Below are 21421 nucleotides of genomic sequence, written 5' to 3' on the forward strand. Positions count from 1 at the left end.
GCGATATTTTAGCATCAGGTTGTTTTGCGATTATATGGGATGTACGTGAATTTACAAGCTGGTATGTAATCCTGATTTACACAGACAGCATGTATGTAGGTAGGCGGTAAAATTACAGTCTGAGTGGCAAATATACAGGATAAAATGTAGATTGGATATACCGGAGGTGACTGTAACATTACAGTCTGGCGTGTAAAGTGAGATTACCGGACGAATGTAAGTTCAATTTACATTGACCAACGGTAATGGTAAATTACCACGAAATGTCTGGCTACCGTGCTTCCAAACATTTCGCGGTAAATCGAGGTTTTTATTTTTTACAGTGCAGAGTTGTAATGACTCGAGTCATAACTCGACTCGAGACCGACTCCAGTCACGATTTTCTGATGACTCGACTTGACTCGAGTCACTTTCTCAAACTACGGAAATGATTCGACTCGAGTCGAGTCATTGCGCATGACTCGAACCAAGTCATATAACTCGAGACTCAGACGGCCAAGACCGACATTTCATTGTAATATTGAAGTATAGTAAAGTAACCACATTATTGGGATTTCGTCTATTGGTACTGGTACTTGAAAAAGCGACCAGAAACTGCTAAAAGTGAGGAAAATTAGTATATTTTAAATTCGAACCATTTGATATCACAAAACAGAGTTATAAAAAGTGGGTTAAACAAGACTCAACAGGAAACTGAGCAGTCAACACAATGACTTGGACTCGGACTCAAGTCATAATACCATGACTCGGACTCAACCCTCTGTTCGCTGACAAGGACTCGGACTTGACTCGGTGGTGAATGGAAAATGACTCGACTAGACTCGAGACAAAACTATAAAAGTGAGAATAACTTGTGACTGGGAGCCTTGTGACTTGGTTACAACCCTGACTTCTAGTCGTAAATATACTTCAGTAGATTTTCATAATTTCGATCGGTTATTTTTAGATCATGACGACACGATACGGGATCCAAATAATTATCTCTTCAACCGCTGGACGTCCATGTTGGTGGGAAGACTTATAACATGCTGATTTATTGCAGAGGAAGTTGGGATCAGCATCAAAAGAATCATTTCATAGCAATTCCCAAAATTATACCACATATCGCTTCCAAGTGAATATATCAACTATTTATCGACTTCGCATATATAGTAATAAGCTTTTTCACACCCATTGTCGTTTAGATGCAGTTTGCCGAGTACCACTTGCCAAATCTGACCGCAATCTTGAACTCCGCTGTGATTATCCGGCTGATCACTAAGCCACGCTGTTGTTTCGAGATTCATCGTTCCGCCGTCTGACCATATCCAAACTCCCTCTGCGCTACTGTCATCATATCCTATCCAAGGCCTCTTGTGCGACTCTCCTATGTATCCATTTGAAATTATGTTCCTGCAAACGACAGAGAGGTTGATATATTCCGTCAATTTCATCTTATTATTGTCATTAGAAGCGAGATCGTCAGCAATAGGCGAGGCATGAATATCATTTCTCCAAGCTCCAGCACACCATTAGAATTTAACTTCAGATCTCACGTCATGCAGCATACCGTCTCCGAATATAACTCATCAACAGAGGTATTCCATTGTTTTTTGCAAGGAAGAACACTTGCTCTTTCATTCACATGGCCACGTGTTCACATTCAAAATACTCGGGAGATACTACTATGTACATGGCGGGTATTGCGACGCCACGGAAGTTCAACCTTTTGCATTCAGAACGCAAATTTTAAGAGGGAAAATATAGCTCTCTCCAAAATGTGTCTCATTGTGATACTTGTTACCTGACGGCCTCTTGATCACGTAAAGCTTTTGCTGCGAGTCTTCCACCGGGATATGCTGCGCATTTGGTTTGGGCAGTTCTGTAACTGACGCCCTCTCGAAAGTACTTGTAGACAACATGCTCACTCTTTTCCCAACCAAGCAGTTTAACAAGAACCAAGTTGATATATGTATTCTGCTCGTCCTATATATAAATAACAAGAATTTGGATTCGAGCTCGGTCGATTTTAATATTTCATTTCATGCCGCTTTCGCTAATACCGCCCATTTATTGTTGAAAGCACTCAAGTAACTACATGAATTAAAGCCATGGTGACAGCCGTAAGACGCTAATAGTGTAAAATGTGAAGAGCGAACATCATAATGCATTTGAATCATTCGCGTCTGACCGCCGAGGTGTGCGGACGTGTCTAGATTGAGCAGCTCATCCTGCAATCAGCGTCGAGAGCTTGTTGCGAGGTTTTGGCTTTCTGGTGTAAAGGCTTACTTGTAGAAATACTCTAGCGGTACTCGGATAGGATTACGTGCAGTGAGAAGTTATTAGCTGTATAAGCCACCATCCCGCCTGATGGCAGCGGATGTTGGTAACGATGACATGGAATTTACTGTTGTCACGTCAAAACGCAGTAAAAGGGGTTCTCAAAGCGAGTCTGATTGTGATAGTCCGCCATTGAAAGCAATGAATAATAAGTCTGATGCAGACTATTCTGGCCGCTCAGCCGATCCAGCTCGCACCGAAAATTTGAAAATAGTTGTTAAGGGTAAAGATAGGAAGATGAAACACTATCATCCTACCACAGTGAACAAGTGTTTACACGCAGTGATTGGTAATTATGAAGGGATCCGTGTCTTCCCGTCGGGAGACTTACTCGTCACCTGCCGCAATCGCATGCAGGCCGATAAGCTCCTGTCTATAGATATGTTTACGGACGGAGTAGTGTCAATTCCAGTTAATACGGGATGTTACGATGAGAGTAAACTGCATCAGCATGCGTCTAGGGCCGTTATCCGAGGTGTGCCAGCTGACATGTCAGAATACGAAGTTGTTGAATTCCTCAGCGAATCACACGTGTGCTTTGCCAAACGTCTAAAACGCAAGTCCACTGATGGCTATGTTGCTAGTTTGTCAATGCTGCTCGGGTTTGATGTTCCAACACCTCCAGATGAGTTGTGTATTGGATATCTTCGATTCAAGACCAATCCCTATAATCCTCCCCCATTGAGGTGCCACCGATGCAATCGATTCGGTCACACGAAGGCAAATTGCGGTGGAAGAAAAACGTGCTCCAAATGTGGGAGTCATGAGCATGAACATCATCAGTGCGATCAGGAAAAGAGGTGTGTCAATTGTAAAATGCCCCATAGCGCAGCTTACGGTGGGTGCCCAGTGTATAAGAGGGAAGCCAAAATACAAATAATTCGAGAACGAGAGAGTCTATCGTATGTCGATGCTAAAGCCAAAGTATCGCATGTCGATGCTAAAGCAAAAGCACCAGAAACATCTTCACATACACAATTGTCGCCAACTCCCAGCGGTAAAACTTATAGTCAGGCTGTACACAGACGGCAGGCTGTACATCAACGTCAGAACGCCTCTGCTAAGTCAACGTCGGCGAAAATCAGTCCACCGCGACAACCCCTTCCAAATGATGCGAACTTATCCTTTTTGGAAACCTCTTCTCATGTAAACGAGGCCACCGAGGCCGACAGTACCCCGTCCGAATCAGATCACGACTCGTCAATTCTATCTATCATGTCTTCTACACATCCGTTACTATTCTTCGCATTCATATGCGAAATTGTGAACCTCACAGCTAAAACTTGTCGTTCAAGCGATGATATCGATCTTCCGTCATTGATTACCTCCGCGGCTCAGAAGTGGCTAAGCGTTTCTTTCGACCCTGAATCACTGAAAAGCCTCTTGAGCGCAGTTCCACAAAATGTATAAGAACGCTGGTGTTCTTATACTGCAATGGAACTGCAGAGGAATATATAGGAAGTTACCTGAACTGAAAAACTTTATAGAACAACTCCCTAGGCGTCCTGATATTATGTTAATTCAAGAGACACATCTTATTGATAAATATGTTCCAAAGATTAAAGGGTACATCATGGAAAGAAAAGATAAAACACTTCGCAGTGGTGGGCTAGCCATTCTAATTAATAAGCAATTGTCTTATCGAATTCTCGATATTCAGTCACCCGGTGGTGGTATAGATACGCTGTGCATCGAAGTGAACGGTTTGCGGATCTGTAACATATACTGCTCTCCCGAGTACCGAGTTGTTGATGGTGACTTAGACTTCTTGGGTGACCTGTCAGACAGGTCTTTGATATTAGGTGATTTCAATGCCCATCACTGGTCATGGAGTGCTGGAAACTCGAATCGCAGAGGTCACATGTTGTATGATTCGATAAATCGGCATGGATTGGTAACCCTGAACGCAACGAGTCCAACTCGCATCAATACTGCATACAACGCAGTGAGCAGGGCCTCACTCATCGACTTGTCACTGGCGTCGGCAGATATCGCACACTCGTGCTCTACCAACGTGACAAACTCCCTATTAGGCAGTGATCATTTTGTCATACTGACATCTTTATTGGCTAAACTACCCCGCTCTAACAAACGTCCGCTTACTTGGGCCCTTTCGAAGGCAGATTGGGAGAGCTTTCGCCAGATGATTGATCTACCCAAGGTGCCAAATTTAGGGAACAACATTGACGCCATGGTCGACAAATTCACTAGTGATGTATTATGTGCGGCCAGCCTGTCCATTCCAATCAAGAGAAGTCACAGTCGCTCATCAGTACCATGGTGGAACGACGATTGTGCCAGGGCTGTGAGAAAGAAGAAGGCAGCGTTTTTGAAAATGAGGCAAACGTTTGATGCGCAATACATCGCTGAATTTAAACGTAGTCGTGCACAGTGCAGACGAGTGATACTAACAGCGAAACGTGATTCATGGAGATCCTTTTGTGAAACACTTGGCACCAGAGGAAATTTCCAGAAAGTGTGGAGTGTCGTCCGTTCTATTTCGGGCAATCTTTCTAATAGTTCGGTGGCATCTTTGAAAGTTGAGAGCAATTATATTACTGATGAAAGAGGAAAAGCACAAATACTAGCGAAGACATTCCAACGTTGTAGCAGCTCTTTGAATTACCGTCATAGGTTGGACTTGAGAGCTTCACTCCTCATAGAAGTCGAACACCATAGGAACGATACTCTTCTGAACAATCCTTTCACGATTGCAGAGCTTGAGAAAGCACTGGAGTCGAAAAAAGACACGTCCCCGGGACATGACACTCTTTGCTACTCCATGTTCAAAAACTTCCCGCCAGATGCCCTACTCAGTATGCTTTCGGTGATAAATAACTCATGGCGCAATGGGACTGTCCCTCGCAGCTGGAAGCACTCGATTGTTATTCCAATTCCCAAAGGAAACAAGGACCGATCAGACCCTCAGTCATATCGTCCTATAGCCTTAACCAGCCACCTCTGTAAAGTGATGGAGACGATGATTATGAAGCGACTATCTTGGTATCTAGAAAAGCACGGCTTACTCCACTCAGCTCAAAGTGGCTTTCGTCGGGGACGGCGGGCCCTGGATCATGTGCTCCGATTACACGATGCCACTTACAAAGCTATCCATAATGGAAGATCGGTATTAGCTGTCTTCTTAGACATCGAGAGAGCATATGACATGGTGTGGAGGGCTGCTGTCATCCATAAATTACGGGAAATGGGTATTTCGGGGCCTTGTCTTTCTTGGATCAACAATTTCATACACGACCGTACTTTTCAAGTTCGAATCGGGACAACGTTATCCGACATTTTCCTCACCGAAAATGGTATTCCACAGGGGAGTGTGCTTAGCCCTTTGTTATTCAGCATTATGATAAATGACCTTCCAACAGTTATCGAGTCAGACATGGGGCTCTATGCGGACGATTGTGCCATTTGGGAGGCCGGTCTTGCTGTTGACCAACTTGCTCAAAACATTCAGTCATCCCTTGATCAGATCCATCGATGGTGTGTAAAGTGGGGTTTTATGGTATCGGTCGAGAAATCCGTAGCAATGGTTTTCACGAAAAAGCGAAATTATGTACAACCTGTACTCAAACTAGGAAGTCATCAACTGAGGTATGTGGAATCCTTCAAATATTTAGGTGTCACCTTTGACAAAAGACTCAACTATAAGATACACACATCTAACGTTGCATCCAAATGCGCAAAGCGCATGAATTTACTCAAAATGGTATCCGGCACATCTTGGGGTGCATCCACTCGAACGCTATTAACCCTGTATAGGAGCCTGATAAGATCCATCATAGAGTATGGCATGGAAGCGTACTTCTTCGCACCGAAATCACACCTCGCGAAAATAATGGCAATCCGCAATCAAGCTCTGAGACTTTCTTGCGGTGCCATGTCCAGCACCCCTATATGCGTATTAGAGGCCTCGTGTAACGACATGCCCCTTTTTCTAAGGCACCAATATCTTTGTCTCAAGTACCGTTCCAAGATCAGAACACAACAATCAAACCCTGCACGTAGTTTATTGGAGGGTTCATGGGAGGAAATTTACAATCTACTCTCGGACCGATTTGTGACTTTCAATCTCTTATCCCGACTTCAAATATTGGATGATTTGCAAGTCAGAGGTGACCACCCTCTAACCATATGCCCTTGGTTATTGAAATGCGCTATGATTGATACATCATTACAAACAGCCCTCGGACGCGATCCACCACGTCACATTGTCGATGCTATATTCAGAGATTATATTTTTGAGCAATACCCAAACAGAATGCTAGTTTACACCGATGGATCTAAAAACATCAACGGTGCTGGGTACTCCTTCTACATCCCCGATCGCAATATAAGAACATCAAAAGTATGTTCGAAACTCCTATCAATCTTCTCGATCGAGCTGAGAGCGATATTCGATGCACTGATATGGATTTCAGAAAATTCCATCGAACGAGTTGCTATTCTGAGTGACTCTTTGAGTGCATTGCTGTCGTTGAAAAACCATCTTGGTGAAAATAACTATATTACCAATCAAATATTAGAACTAACTCACCATCTCTTACATGAAAGCCATAGAGATATTTCTTTTGTATGGATTCCAGGACACTGTGGTATTGAAGGGAATGAAGTCGCTGACCGACTTGCGAAAGAGGCTGCGGCCCATGACTTAGCTGACCAAAGTGTAGATCTTACTTCTAGCGAGGCCAACTCATTGATTCTAGGTCGCTGTAGGCAAGACTGGAACCAACGTTTCATCGAAACCGCCTCTGGAGCACATTTCAAACAGTTCTGCCCTGACATATACACAAAACTACCTACTTTAACCACGCCACGCCGTGCCGAAACGACCATTTTCAGATTACGCACCGGACACTGTCGTCTCAACTCCCATCTTAGCAAAATTGGATGCTCCGATACCCCTGATTGTACTACATGCCATGTTGAAGAAACCGCAGAGCACGTTATTATGGAGTGTGCAAAGTACGCTAACGAAAGATGCCAGTTTAGAGCTGCCATAATGGACCTGAGAGTACCCTTCACCATGGAAAATATAATAACTAGTGATTATATATTACCTTTGCTGTGGGAATTCCTTGCGAAGACAAAAAGACAGTACTAAATGTTTAGCTGACTGTATTTACTTATCGCAATATCGATTCGATTAGCAACCGTTACGTCGTGACGCAAAAGACCATAGTTGTTATATGCGTCACTAAAATTGCTTTTAAATATAATAATAATAATGCATTTGAATAATATATTCATATTTATTCCCGAAGCTTTTCGGCTGACACTCATCAGGGGATAACATCAACAATAATGCGAGCACTCCGTAATTATGACGCCACATAGATTAAAATACAAAATTCGAGTAAACGAGAGAGCTACAGTGCAGGTACAAATAGAACGAAACAAATTAAGTTATTGGGCGATTTTTAAATGATGTGCAAATATGTTTTTTTTGGCATAGACTAGGTTACCGCATAGTGATGAACAATCTTGAGTAGGGCAAGTTTTTGTTGCAGTATAATCCGTGGAAAGTTGCAAATATTTTTCACAAAAGTTGAAGTAAAAAGTTGCATTTAAGGATAAGTTCATTGAAGTTATTAGGATATGAGATACTCGAATCGTTCCGTATCCAAGGCACTGTAGCAAAACTCGATGTTGGCGACTTCCATAAAATCAATAGCCTTAAAAAATTGACCAAGTAAAAATTTAATTTTCTTAGGCCTATCCAGAATACACGTTAAATCAGAAAATAACCTCAAATTTAAACAACAGTGAAATAATCAAACGATCAATTATTAAATAGTGCCAAATATTTCCCGTAAAAAGTTAGATGCATAAAAATTTTTAAAAACTTGCAAAAATATTCATGAAAAATCGATAAGAGTTGCAAAAGGTTGCAAAAAAAATCGAAAAAAATTTCAAAAAGTTGCATGAAAAAATGAGGAAAAGTTGCAAAAGTTACACTATAAGATTCCTCCGAACAGCTTAAACACCATACTACATAACTTTGGAGTATTTAGGAAGCTGAAAAAAAGTTGCAAAAGTTGCAAAAACTTGCCATAATCATGAGTCTTCGTCATAAATTGCGTTTATGCATAATTGTGCAATATGCATCCACAGACGCCGAACATTGGTCTGTAGGGTGACACGCCCAAACCCTACCAAAGTCATGTTATGATTACCCTACAAGGTTAAAGGAACGTGGGAGATCCACCTGCGATAGCGTAATTGGCGCAACTTCGCGATACCTAGATATCATTGACTGGTGCACCCATCAAGCGTCGTTCCTATCTGACTGGGTCTATGACTCGGCAAAATTGTGACACACCGATATCGTGCGACAATTCACCGCAAGGTGGGGATTGTAATAATACCGGGATTTCTCAAGTTGTAAACTATAGTAGTTTCGATGAAGCATCCTAATAAGTAGCATTCACCTTCGCATAGGTCCTAGGCTATAATATAGCTCAGACTGTTTATGAATTGTCTTTGACCATCAATATTCCATCTAATCTGCGCGAGTCAAGGCGTACTGTTGTCCAAGGGACTGCGAGTGCGTTGGTGAGTGCACGCAGACTCGTGAAAATTAGAGGGGACATTGTTGACCATGTCTGTCGAATGTAGCTGGTCCACTTCAATCCGAAGTATTGATTCGATTGAGTGGGTCTCTGAATGGTTCCACGACTTTTAGCCCCACTTATTAATCAGCGAACGCGAGTTTTAGAAACCTTTGCAACTGCATGTACATTATCTGATGGCAGTGCAATAATTTGAAAATATGTCAGCAAATGCTGATCCTTCCATGATTCATTTTACAGAGGCATTATTTGGGTTCGACATGTTTACGTTGACTTTCAAATGGCCGACAAAATCCACTGATCTACAGTTTTTTTTATGTGGTTCAAATGGTACATTGAGAATTAGTCAAATGATTCTGCTACCCGTGAAAATACTATAAGGGATTAGTACAGTGGTTCTCAACCGGGGGTCCGTGAAGCCTCAAAATAGTTGATAAGCTAATTTGTATTTTTTAAATTCGGAAAATCACGAGGCAGTTTCGCTCGATTACTAGTAAATCTCCAGAGCTCACATCAACAGAATGGCAGTCAGAGATGAAATATCCTACTGTGCAGACTCATTTTAATTGGTAAATAGCCATTAGCCTACGGATACAAACATTTTCCTATTTGCAGATGTTGCAGATATTGGGGATTGCGGAAAAAATGGATGAGTAAGGTCACGCACGGTGACTTCGAAATGTTTACAAAAATCCATTTAATCCTGTGATATATATAACTATTTTCAATAATAACTTCAAGATAAGCTGCTACATAGAAATGACCAGGCTTGACGTTTCAGAGGGGCGGGCAACGTCTCCAGTCGGCGGGCCAGATATGGGGAAATTAAGTAGCCTACTTGGCGGGCCGGATTCCTGAATTGATACATAAATCGCGTGTTTGTCCACTTAAAGTAGAGACCAAAAACACTATTTATTGGATTACTCGTAATGTAATTCAATAGCTGTTGAAGTCGATGAGACATCTGTGGTTATCGAAGTTGTCAACAAGTTCTTTAAACTCTGGCTGCATGTCAGACGTAGAAACCCTTGTGAAACAATGCACGGGAACGTCAGTTAGATTGGTAATGTTTATGGCCGAAAATGTTTGCTCGCAAATGTATGTATAGACCTGCGGGTCACATTATCACGGAAGACCGTATCTTGCCCGCCCCTGCGCTATATGTTCAATAAAAACTTTGTCAATTTTGGTGCCATATTTGTTGCGATCAGACGCAAATGTATCGTTGAAAACGTTACGCTCTATTATTACATCCACCAACACCTATATTTGTGGAAATGGATTTTTGGCACTCGGTAATATCCTATCGAAGGCGCTGATTTTCAAGACATTTTAAGAAATGTAATTGCAGAATTCGCTTTCAAGTAATAAAAGTCAACTCAATTTCTACATTGATAGTATGATCTTATTTTCAAGAATAGTCAATTTGTTGCTGTTTGTCACTGAGGTTATAGTTATCATTTGTACTATAGTTGAGCTAAATTTGAACTAAAATTTTGTGGGGGTCCGTGGGATCCGTGACGATCCGAAAGAGGTCCGCGAAGACAAAAAGGTTGAGAACCACTGGATTAGTATGACGTCGCATCCAAGCTTACTTTCCTTCGCAGGTTCTGGTTTCATTATCATGACTCGACGTCGCTCTGTGCATTCACCGATTTTTGTGCGGCACATGTTTTCTGGTCTCTTTTGTAATTGATGTTACCAAAGCAATATATCGATTTACCATTCAACTTCAGTTTTTCTGTTGTTTTTTTGCTTTGATTTGAATTAGTAATTACCTGACTCAATTTGATTTCAGATATGACCGCATTCAGCTCCAAAATACGTGATGTTATCGACTCGTTCATAGACTTTAAGACGAGTGCTGTTTGGTCACGTTCTGGAAAACAGATTCATAGCATCAGTTGGAATATACAAATTTTGGATATCGGCAGTGATAGAATCTAATGTTTTGTTCAGACGGCATCAAGAGGTAAATCGAAGCTAGCATAAATGAGACTTCCACTACTCATGTCTACCGCAAAATGCCCAACAGTACATCTGTGACTATACGTGTACTAAACAGGAGTATCCAATGGCAGCTTCATGCAGCCATATATCTTCCAGAGCCAGACGATTTTAGATTGACGAGACGGGCAAATACGTATATATTAGTCCCACTGCGTTAATTTTGAAGAGTACTGACAAGGATTATTCAATATTGATTGATGGTCGGTTCCGAAAAAGAACTTCGTCTGTTTTTCGTTCCCCATATAGAATCAACCCAAACTCTTCAGGGGAGCTTCACCAATTTTTATGAATGAAAAAGGTTCACAGTACAGAACCGACCAAGGTTCATTTGGGAACGTGAACCTCTCAATTTATGAGGTTCACACCAGGGCTGTTTAGTCGAAGTCGGTGGAGTCGTAGTCGGAGTTTCGCAAATTTTTGGTTGATGGGGTCGGAGTCGCGAAAACTATAGTGTCTGGAGTCGGAGTCGGAGTCGTGGAAAAAATATCGACTGGAGTCGGAGTCGGAGTTTGTGAAAATGACCCCGACTCCTACTCCGACTCCAACTTCTCTATCATAAAAACAATTGCTTTCAAAGGATTTTTGATATGATTTTTATGTACCATCAATCACTGTAATCAATAATAGCGATACAGATCAGGGGCTGCCATCTCGTGGCTCGCAAGCCAAATGTGGCCAGCAAATCTCCCAGATTTGACATTTTCGCATCTCGCTGGCTGGGCTGACTGAAGCAATCAACCGTTACTCTATCAACATCCATCGATTGAATATTTACACCTCAGCAAGAAACCAGACTCTATATCAATATATTGAATGAGCGTTCTGTAACTTTCTGCACCCCCACCCCAATTCGTAATGAATTGAATATGGTGAGCGCAGTAGGGAAAGATGGGACACAATGTATCCATCGTAAATATTTTTGAAACCCGTTGGGGAGAATATACATCGCTTCGGTGATTCAATATTGTCATGTTGGCCGTAATTCCGACGTGGTTTGATTTCGCCTGATGGGTCGCTGCCTCCGTGAGAAAATTACACGTCCGAGCCCCAAACACCGACAATAGTGGCTTTATGGCCAATCCGACGACCTACCAGTCTTAGTATTAGAAAGCAGATGATACTCCTGCAAGAAGTAGTATTTAGAATTTAGATAGTTTTCAGTTGATTTTAGAATCCGTGGATTTGGCACAACTAGACATTTTCCCGGTCCGATATGATTCTGCCAGATCCATTCCGTTCGCTAAACACGTTGTTACCACGTGGATGATATCTTTAATTAAATATTGGAAATTAAAACCGTTCATGGTTTACGAAGGCTGTCAGCCGAAAGTGTCAACAACCATTCAAATTATTACAACCAGGGTTTGGAAACATGGGTACATGTTGTATTGCTCCAGCTGCGGCTAAATCATCCGAGTACCCAGAGTGCAAGATTTCGGAAGCTCATGACTATTAAGTAGGGCGATTTCTTTTACCTGGTAAAAGGAAGATTTTGACCTAAAAAATCAAAATTGTGACATATTTCGACCTTAAAAAACTTAATTTTGACTCAATTATGCCTTCATGTATGTAAATTAGGTGTTTTAGCACATAATCGTAGAATTGTACTACTTATCTTCATTTCTGATTCGAACTGTCTGTCCTTACGAAGTAGATTGACCAGGAATTTTATTTTTACTTTAAACATGACAAATTTTTAGGCGAAAAAAAATTATTTTAACGAAATCTGGACCTATGAATAATTCCAGTAGTTAAATCACGCATTATTCACTTCGGCTTTTTTGTGCCCGCTACACAGTTTTTCTTCGTATTCGATCCTCTAGTTCAAGGGTGGCCAACCTTTTTGCTTTTCTCGGTCGCATTTCTATTACTTATGTAGCCTACGGCCGCATTCCAGGACATAGCCGTAATGAACCAACTTGTCGCCAATACCCATGTTTAACTGTCCAAGTGTCCATGTGTATTTCCGATAAACTTCGGTACTAATGTACTTTTTCATATTGACTTAGGCTATTATACGCACGGAAATCGCGAACGGTCATGTTATGAATAGTATGAGGGATTCGTCATGTTCGCGCCAGGCGCGAAATTTTATTCGGACTCACGAATGAATTTCGTCATTATTATTAGTATAGGTTCACATATTGCTGTCAAGTATGTTTCCTTTCTCGGCCCATGTGATCGGATTCACCGGTAGAGTTGATGGAGGAAGTGCTTTCGAAAATTTTTGGCAAGGTATAAATGATGATGCATTTTCGGGTTGGCCAATCGTTATTGGTCGCTTTGTTGCATAGGGGAGACAGGGGACAAATGTAACTGGGGGCAAATGTAACAATCGACCTCACCGCTAGTAGGATGGAGAAATCAGCTTGATATTTTAAGTGCGCATGCAGTAGTTATCTATCCTATTATATCTGGAGTTACGTTGAGCTACCATGCGAAACCCCGGATTAATTTGCAAAATACGAAATTTTTGGCCCTTGAGTAAAGTTTTTCTGGTCTGGAATAATTTGTCTAGACGAATAGTACCTCAAGTAGTTACAACGTAATATATGTAGCTGGAACAATTTTACTATAGTCTACCGTGATGATAGAAAGAATAGGACTTGCATCGCCGGGAAGGCACCATACTGAGACACTAATCATGGTCGAGCGTGTCAGGGGCAATCGTAACACTCTGTTACTTTTGACCCGTTACAATATGTCATCAATTCTGAATGTCTTTGTTCATATGTTGGTATTACCATTCCATCTACTGCAGAATAATCTAGCAACAGCCAGAAGTTCACCAGAATAGATTCTACCTTGCGATACCAATTCTAACATGATGATCTGTCGAAACGGCGATACAATAGTGGTGATGTGAATCTGACGGTTCGGTTATTTTCGTGATTCAACCACCCTTTCTCATGTTGATCGACTTTTGGTGTGTCGAACTTAAATGGTCATGACTGAATTCTCGTCCTCTGACTTTGATCATGGCCCACTTACATTTTGATATTTGATGTGAACAATTTATTTTAATTTTGTACAGCACAGAAGAATGTCATTATAGCTTTGACGCACAATGTTGCGTCCTCGTTTTGCTATACCATCATCGGCCCATTCAACCAAGATATGTTAGCCAGGTCAGTTTCGCACCTTTGCAGGTGACCGAATGACCAACCCATTATGCACGCTGAACAACAGAACCTTGGTAGAAGAGGCCGAATACGTGTAGGGAGATGATGGAAAGAATGTGTCTCTTGTACACTTTAAGCTTGAACAAGACACGAAGGGTGATATTGCATCAAGATGCCATAAATGCGATGGGGCGTAGCCTGGAAGCGTTCAAACGTCTCTTCCTTTAGTTTCATGCAATATTACAATTTTGCTTCCGTTTTCGTTGTTCATTTCGTTTGTGTTTAGTTATAAATACCACTGTTACAATTGCCCCGCAAGGGTGGTACAATTGCCCCTGGGTACTTGGCGATTGTAACATTTGAGCAGCGATTTTTGCGACCCAGAATTTACATGATTGATTGCTGATTGAGTTCCAATTTAGTTTTTATATCAACTATCGAGTTGTTGGCTTCTTTATATAAAACTTTGGAAGTGAAATTTCCACGAGAAAAACACGTAATGTTGGAAAATACAAAAAATGTTACAATTGTCCCCGGTCTCCCCGACTATTATTTCTTGACCTCTCATCACTACCAGGATATTCGGTATAGTGGAAATAGATTGGAATCGCCTAAAACGTACCCGAAAAAAATTCTTTCGCGAGATTCCAAGTTGGTAGATCTATATGGTGCGCATCATTTTCATCTGCTGTTCGTATCTGTACTGTGGGGCTCGGATTGCAAAGGGCGCTAGTATATGTTAAAATCGAAAAATGAAGAACAGCATTGAATCGCGTATAGCACGAAGAAAATTTCAAGATTAGTTACAATATCTCAAAAATTCGGGAGTCAATATGTAAATGCAATTTGACTGTCGACGGCCGCCAACACACACTAATTAAATTACCTGTCACCACCGCACAAATTTCCTCCTGCGACCGCAGGTTGGCCACCACTGCTCTAGTTTGACTGATAATACCAGATTGCAACATGCAACTATACAGGTATTCAGGTATTTATTAGCAGCTCTAGGTATACGTGAGCGATACAACGCCTTTTTGCATGTATAGTTAACTTTATATTCGTTGTTTGATTCAAGATAAAGGGCCAATTAATCTGTCTTTCACACAACTAGCCAAATTTAATGACTTTGAATCATCACTCATACTTCGAAAATTCAATTTGACTTGAATTCTGACTCGGCTCGTGCCTTGACTTGACTTGACTCGAGTCACCTTCAAAAATCGAGTGACTTGACTTGACTTGACTAGCGTTACCTTCGAATGTATCGATTGACTTGACTTGACTCGAGTCAAAATGTGCAATGACTCAAGATGACTTGTGACTCGAAGGTAGTGACTTGATTCCAACACTGGCGCGCAGACTTTAAAAGCAGTTGCTTTGGTTGATTTTATTTTTAATTCAGGTAGGATTTTTCTTGTGCGCAGCTTAGATTTTCTGTGCTTTCTGCAGCTTAAAGGGAACTGTGTCGACTACAGACGTCATATCCCTGTTTCGCCGCAGATTCTGATTGTGGTCTGGAGGCCGTTATCACTTTATTATTATTTAATAATCAATTTACGATTATTTCTAGCTGCTTACCAAGAAGAGCATCGTTTTCATTGTTCTCCGTATCTCTTCGCAATTGCAGTGTTTCTTAATAAATATATTTCAATTTATCAGCCTTTTACTGGATATATAGGTGGTTGCTGCGTATCATGGATCGTATTCACAAAGTCATTGCAGCGATCACAATTCACCAGCACTCGGATTCCTGGATCGAAATCTACGTTATGAAAGAAGTCTTCATTATGCTATTTTGTCATTATATGGCAATATCAACTACACAGACCAGTGTGCGAATTGACATTTTGATATGCCATAGCTCCAAAGTCTCGCATATAACCAGGGTTGCCATACCGTCCCTATTTCTAAGATTTGTCTTTATTTTGAAGGGGCCACGTCTTAGAAAACTCTACTGTCCTTATTTCTAAGAAATGTCCTTATTTTCGACTTACGTCCTTATTTTGTCTTATTTTCGACCACTACAGAACCTCGATCGTTTTCCTCTGGTATCTGTACTGCATAATATTCTAAAATTATGCTTTTTCGGCGAGATTTTATGACATCATAAACGAAAGGAACTCTCGTAACGTACACACCACAGGATTTGACTTCAAAGCGGTGAGATATCCAGGGCAGTGAGCGGTGGTATAGCAGTTTCGGCTGTACCAAGCTAACGCAGCGGACGTCACTGTAGCAGTAAACAGCAGTACTTGCTTCCTACTGTTTAGTCCACAGTAGGATAAGCTGTGGGGAAGGCTGCATTTATTGTGTAGTGAAAAAAGGCGCAGTGCAGTCGACACATTCGTTAAATAGTAGTAAAGCTATAAATCATTGATAAATTTATTTAAATTATATTGCACTTTCGCATATAGTTTTAGCTACTAATAAGGCTAAACCTGATTAGTTAAAAATTAACAGTCGTAAAAACGTGTTTCGTGACAATTATGAGAGGGAATTCAAAGGTATCAAACGAACCTTGAAAGCCGAGTGTTTCACACATTGCATTATACACAATTGTGACATTAACCTGGCGGCAAAAGGAAAGACCGCTATTTCAACTCATATTGATACCCCAAAATACAAGAAGTGTGTCATAATAATTAATTTAAACCAGTCGATGAACAATTTTCCCACAAATCGATCAGTACCAACGACCACATACTACAAAGCAGCTCCTGCATAGGGTATCTGGGCATTCCATATACTGTCAAATACTAGCACATCGCAATTGTTCAAAGCAATATTCCCCGATTCCTACATCGCACATAAGTTTTCTTCGGCCATGACCAAGAATACAAGTATTGTTACCGGATTTCTTGCTCCATACGCTCAAAAAAAAAAATTTCGTACACTGCTGTACGGCTTTTTTCCATTTTGGTTGACGCCTCTAATCACAACAATGCGAATAATTTTGGTTTAGCACCCTAGGCGGGGGGGAGACGGTCATGACCAACGTTTTTTAGGTGGGTGACGAGGTGCTGTTTCGGCCCAGAGTAAAGGTAAACCTAGACCTGAGCTTTCGTGAGAACCATAAGCACTTTCTGTTAACAAGCATTTACTGGAGCAGATTGTTTCTGACGAAAAGTATGGTGTGATATGCCACGGCTCGTATAAATACAAAGTATGTATAAAAACGCTTTTTCATGCTAATCTAATTTTTCGACGATCCTTAGTTTTGGGTTCATGTCGGTGGCAACCCTGCATATAACATTATCACGACCGATACACAATTGTCCAATCTGTAACGCGGTAATGCCGTACTATAGCATTCCTTGGACTTTACCGAGAATGGGATATTTTGTCGCCTTTATTACGGTCGACATAGAATGATCTAGATTTATTAGTTCTGTTAGAGCAGGTCGACAACGCTGCTTGTACTTTGAAACCTTTCCGCGTGTGGGCAGTATTAATAAATATACATTAATTTATTTTCCTTGTAGAATACTCTTGAATACTCTGCAGATTTTGGGGCGGCAATCCTATTGCTGTTCGGCCTGTGAAACTGATTCAATCAGAGTGCTGATTTGGATTATGAAACCTTTTCAGCGTGAACCCAATTCTGACTTGGATATTAAATTTCAATTCATTCAAAATTTGCATACTATTTCCGAAAAACACTGTGTCATAACCGAATTTACTCTTATTTGAACAAGGTGCGAATTGAAATCTGAATTTGGATTCGGACTTGCATTTGAATCTCAAATCCACAGCATGATTTGGATTAAGAATATATAATCCAACTGGTCATAGAAGTCACAAAACAATGATATTTACGCATTAGAGCACCGATAGATGAGGCGATTTCTAAAACGTTGCAGTGTCTGGAATAGCGAGGAAGTGGATTTGGGAGACGATTTCGTTCCTTGGCCAAAGTTTAGAACTTTGTTATTGTTACTTCGTATGTATTTGCCAGATCCCAATAGATTCGTGTAAGTATTGATAATGCTTCGCCCTAATTTCAGCCTCTTGAAATACATATGCGTACCTCATACACAATTGTATGAATCGTATGTGAATATGCCCCCTAGAAACTGTAGTGGCCGGAAGGTATTTTACCCGCACCTGAACATTTCAGGTACGCCAGTGCTAGATTCTGGTTGCGAGGATTTCCAGAATTATCTAGTTCCCTATTGACCGTTTGGAGACAGGATTGGGTTACAGGGTGTATCAATGTACCTATATTATTGAAAGGAAGTTATATTATTTGCATATGCCTTTGACTGATGAAATATTCCAAATAATTCCTCTCACTAACCTCGATTCCATGCTCCTTGGGATTCGAAATGAAGGGCATAAATTGTTGCAAGTCCTCCCACTGTTGCAACCAATAAGACGCAGAATATAACCATAGCTATCTTTCCATATTTTCCTGCAGCATCTTCGGCTTTGTTATCCGGAATTCGATCAGCCGGTTTCACTGACTCTTGAAAAACGATTTTAAAATATCCTGGATAATTTCCAAACAAACATGCAAACGCGCAGACATACGTACGAAGATACCCTGAGCTAAACTAATGGGTTACGCGGAGTTCAACACAAACATACGCACACACGATTCATATGATTCGTGTTTACACGGCCGTATTGGCGATCATTGGCTACGGGAAATTCCAAGGGCTATTACTTGTCGAATTGCGACTGCTGTGGTGGTATACGTCGTGGGCAGTGCTGATCGCCGGTATGATTGGTGCTCGAAATCGAAACCCTTCCACTTGAAATGCTGTTTATATCTTCAATATTTATGAGCTCATATTAAATTATAAATCTTTATCACGCCGTTGCGGGTTTGGTAGGCACTTTCCATGGTTAAACCACGCATTTATGAATTGGTCTATCAAAGTTCACAACAAAAGTCACGCTGATTTGTAATAAATATTGAAAATAATTAGGGCAAGTTTTTTCAATTTTTCAACTTTTTTTACAACTTCTGGGAGCTTCGTAAAAACTCAGAATTTATGTAGTAGCCTATGGTGTTTTAAGCTGTCTGAAGAACTTGTATATTGAAACTTTTTGCAGCTTTTAAAATCCTTTCATGCCACTTTTTACTGCAACTGTGATCAAATATTGCACACAATGGAAAGGCGTGATTTACAAAACATGCTATAGGACTGTCCTAGATTGGATCTCTCTTTGATTTACTTAACAAATATCTGTGTGTTGGATTAGCTGCATCTCAATGTTACCTATGACGCAATGGCTTGCAAGCTAGACGTTCAAAACCACAGCCAAGCACGACAGTGTCCTAACTATACAAATTTAGATCGGTTGATTGATTCACTGTCGTTTAAATTTGAGGTCCTTTCTTTTTTGACATAGGCCCAGGCGCGGCCGCTGGTAATTATATTTTCTCTGCGGTTTCACTTTTGCATACTGGTCTGAAGTCACCAACGCTGAGTTTTGCTGCAATGCCTTTTGTCAAGTTTGCAGACCTAAGGTATTTGGGGTGTGGTATTTGACTTGTTTTATGAGTTATCGCTTCCCTGTTTGGCTTTTTCCCTACAATTATTTCCTTTCTACGTCATCTTCTTGCTGCATGCCGGTGAAACCTTGTATAGAGCTACTTTTCTGCGGTCTCGCCAGACCGTTCGTGAAATAGGAAAATACCGAATTTGACATCTCTGCGGGAACACACAGCGAAATGCTGTCATGGAAATTTCAAACCTAAAGAAATTAAACATTTGTGCATGATCGATTGAATAGCGAAGAAAGAAACAAAACAAGCAGATACCCTGTGAATCATATACTTTTCGATGATCTGATACCGTAATATTTCTGAACAATTATCAAAGCAACTCTTTACTGCAACCTTTACTAATATTAAGTGCAACTTTTCCACTTGCCCTAATTATAGTGTTTTCGTTTTGTGTGATAATCATGATTAGGCGATTTTATTCTTTCACCGCTGGTGTAAAAGCACACACACGCAGAGACTTAGGGAACTAGTATTTTCATTCAGTGGGCATGCTTTTTTTACATCGCCTAGGCCAGGTGGGTATCTGATTTCGAAGACTATTACTCCAAGTCGTTTCGGCACCTTCCTATCTTTCATTGTATCGCAGTCTTGTGGAGTATTGAAATGATAACATTTTTAGCAATAAAGTGAATTGAATTTAAGTATTCAATAGTAAAAGTAATTCATTCGATTTGTAGTTAGATATAAAACGTGGGAGCATGGTATAATGAAACTATTTTAAGCATTTTTACCATTCATATATGTTTGATCGCATTGGTCCTCGTATTCAACCGATTGCATTTTGGTAGTTTTCAGTGGTCTCTTCGATAACTACATAGATCGATGTTATAAGCAATATCTAAATGCAGAAGATTAATGTTGAATCCGATGCTGCGTGTACATTTTAGCAGGTAGCTTTGATATATAGTAAGGTAATTTGCTATCTTGCTATTTAAATTATATTCTCCATAAAACGAAACAGTTCGTGCATTATAGAAATTTGGCCAATGTACTCAGAAGCTTTCAGTTTACAAATCCTGAAATATCTTGCACAAACTCATGAGTTGTATAGACTGTGTTCTATTGCATATTGTTGCTTCAGCAGTTGATGTATCCCCGTAATACCAAGGTCAAGACGATAGAAGAAGAATTCTTGACTGTAAACGAAGCGCGGAATAATATCTCGCCGGTTATCCGACATTCAAGTCGAAATATCCGCAATTTCTACTGAATGAATACTAGTCAGCCCTCAAGTTTACTATAGACCACGAACTGAGATATCGACCTAGCCTTCCGTCACATGCCAACTCATTTAGTCGCTTGTCCTTTTATATGATCTTATTTTACTTTTCATCCAGTGGGAATGCCTCCTCTTCACATCGCCTGGTCCCAGGTGTGTGTTTGATTTCAAAGACTACTCCGAGTCGTTTGGACATCTTTCCATCATTTCATTTTATCGCAGTCTCGTTTTCAACTGATGAAATTATTATTAAACTGATACTAATATCAACTTGCGAAAATCCGTCCCAATTTCTCGCGAACTATAGGATCGACATCGACGTCGTCTTTATATGTCTTTATATGTCTTTATGTACAGTGTACTACCAGGACGGGTACTCTTCAGACGCCGGAGACACTATGATGGTAATATTATTCGCGCAACGAAATAATGGATAATAGTCGGCCCATTTATCACCGATTGCACATTTAAAACAACACTGAATTGCAATATACTGATTCCAAACACTGCCTATTGATACATTATAATAGATGATCGGATTCTCAATTTTTGGAAGCCGAATTCGTCCAACTACGGCTGTCCATTCGACATTCAGAGTCCCAAATAAAATCTGGCTGGTGAGTTTCCGATTCAAAGCCTTCAAGCATTC

At 40.7% G+C, this 21421-nt stretch overlaps 1 protein-coding gene across 1 annotated transcript; it reads right to left on the reverse strand.

The window, feature by feature from the left end:
- Positions 1–104: 104 nt before the first annotated feature.
- Positions 105–20421, reverse strand: LOC145442880 (collectin-11-like). Its single transcript, XM_080320917.1, has 6 exons — positions 20285–20421; positions 18336–18503; positions 15617–15670; positions 10682–10782; positions 1784–1965; positions 105–1392 (listed from the first exon to the last, which is right to left on the reverse strand). Exons 1-6 carry the CDS (start codon positions 20331–20333, stop codon positions 1128–1130), a joined length of 819 nt encoding a protein of 272 aa, XP_080177043.1. The 5' UTR covers positions 20334–20421; the 3' UTR covers positions 105–1127.
- Positions 20422–21421: the final 1000 nt, after the last annotated feature.

Source organism: Botryllus schlosseri, chromosome 7 (assembly GCF_051294905.1).
Source record: "Botryllus schlosseri isolate E-star chromosome 7, Bs_hap1, whole genome shotgun sequence".
NCBI lineage: Eukaryota > Metazoa > Chordata > Ascidiacea > Stolidobranchia > Styelidae > Botryllus > Botryllus schlosseri.

Coding starts and splice junctions, on each gene's coding strand:
- LOC145442880 (XM_080320917.1), bottom strand. CDS start 20,333: ATGCAATCGGTTGAATACGAGGACCAATGCGATCAAACATATATGAAT. Junction 18,504..20,284: donor CGATCAAACATATATGAATG/GTAAAAATGCTT, acceptor TCGTTTTTCAAG/AGTCAGTGAAACCGGCTGAT. Junction 1,393..1,783: donor CGTGATCAAGAGGCCGTCAG/GTAACAAGTATC, acceptor TGTCGTTTGCAG/GAACATAATTTCAAATGGAT.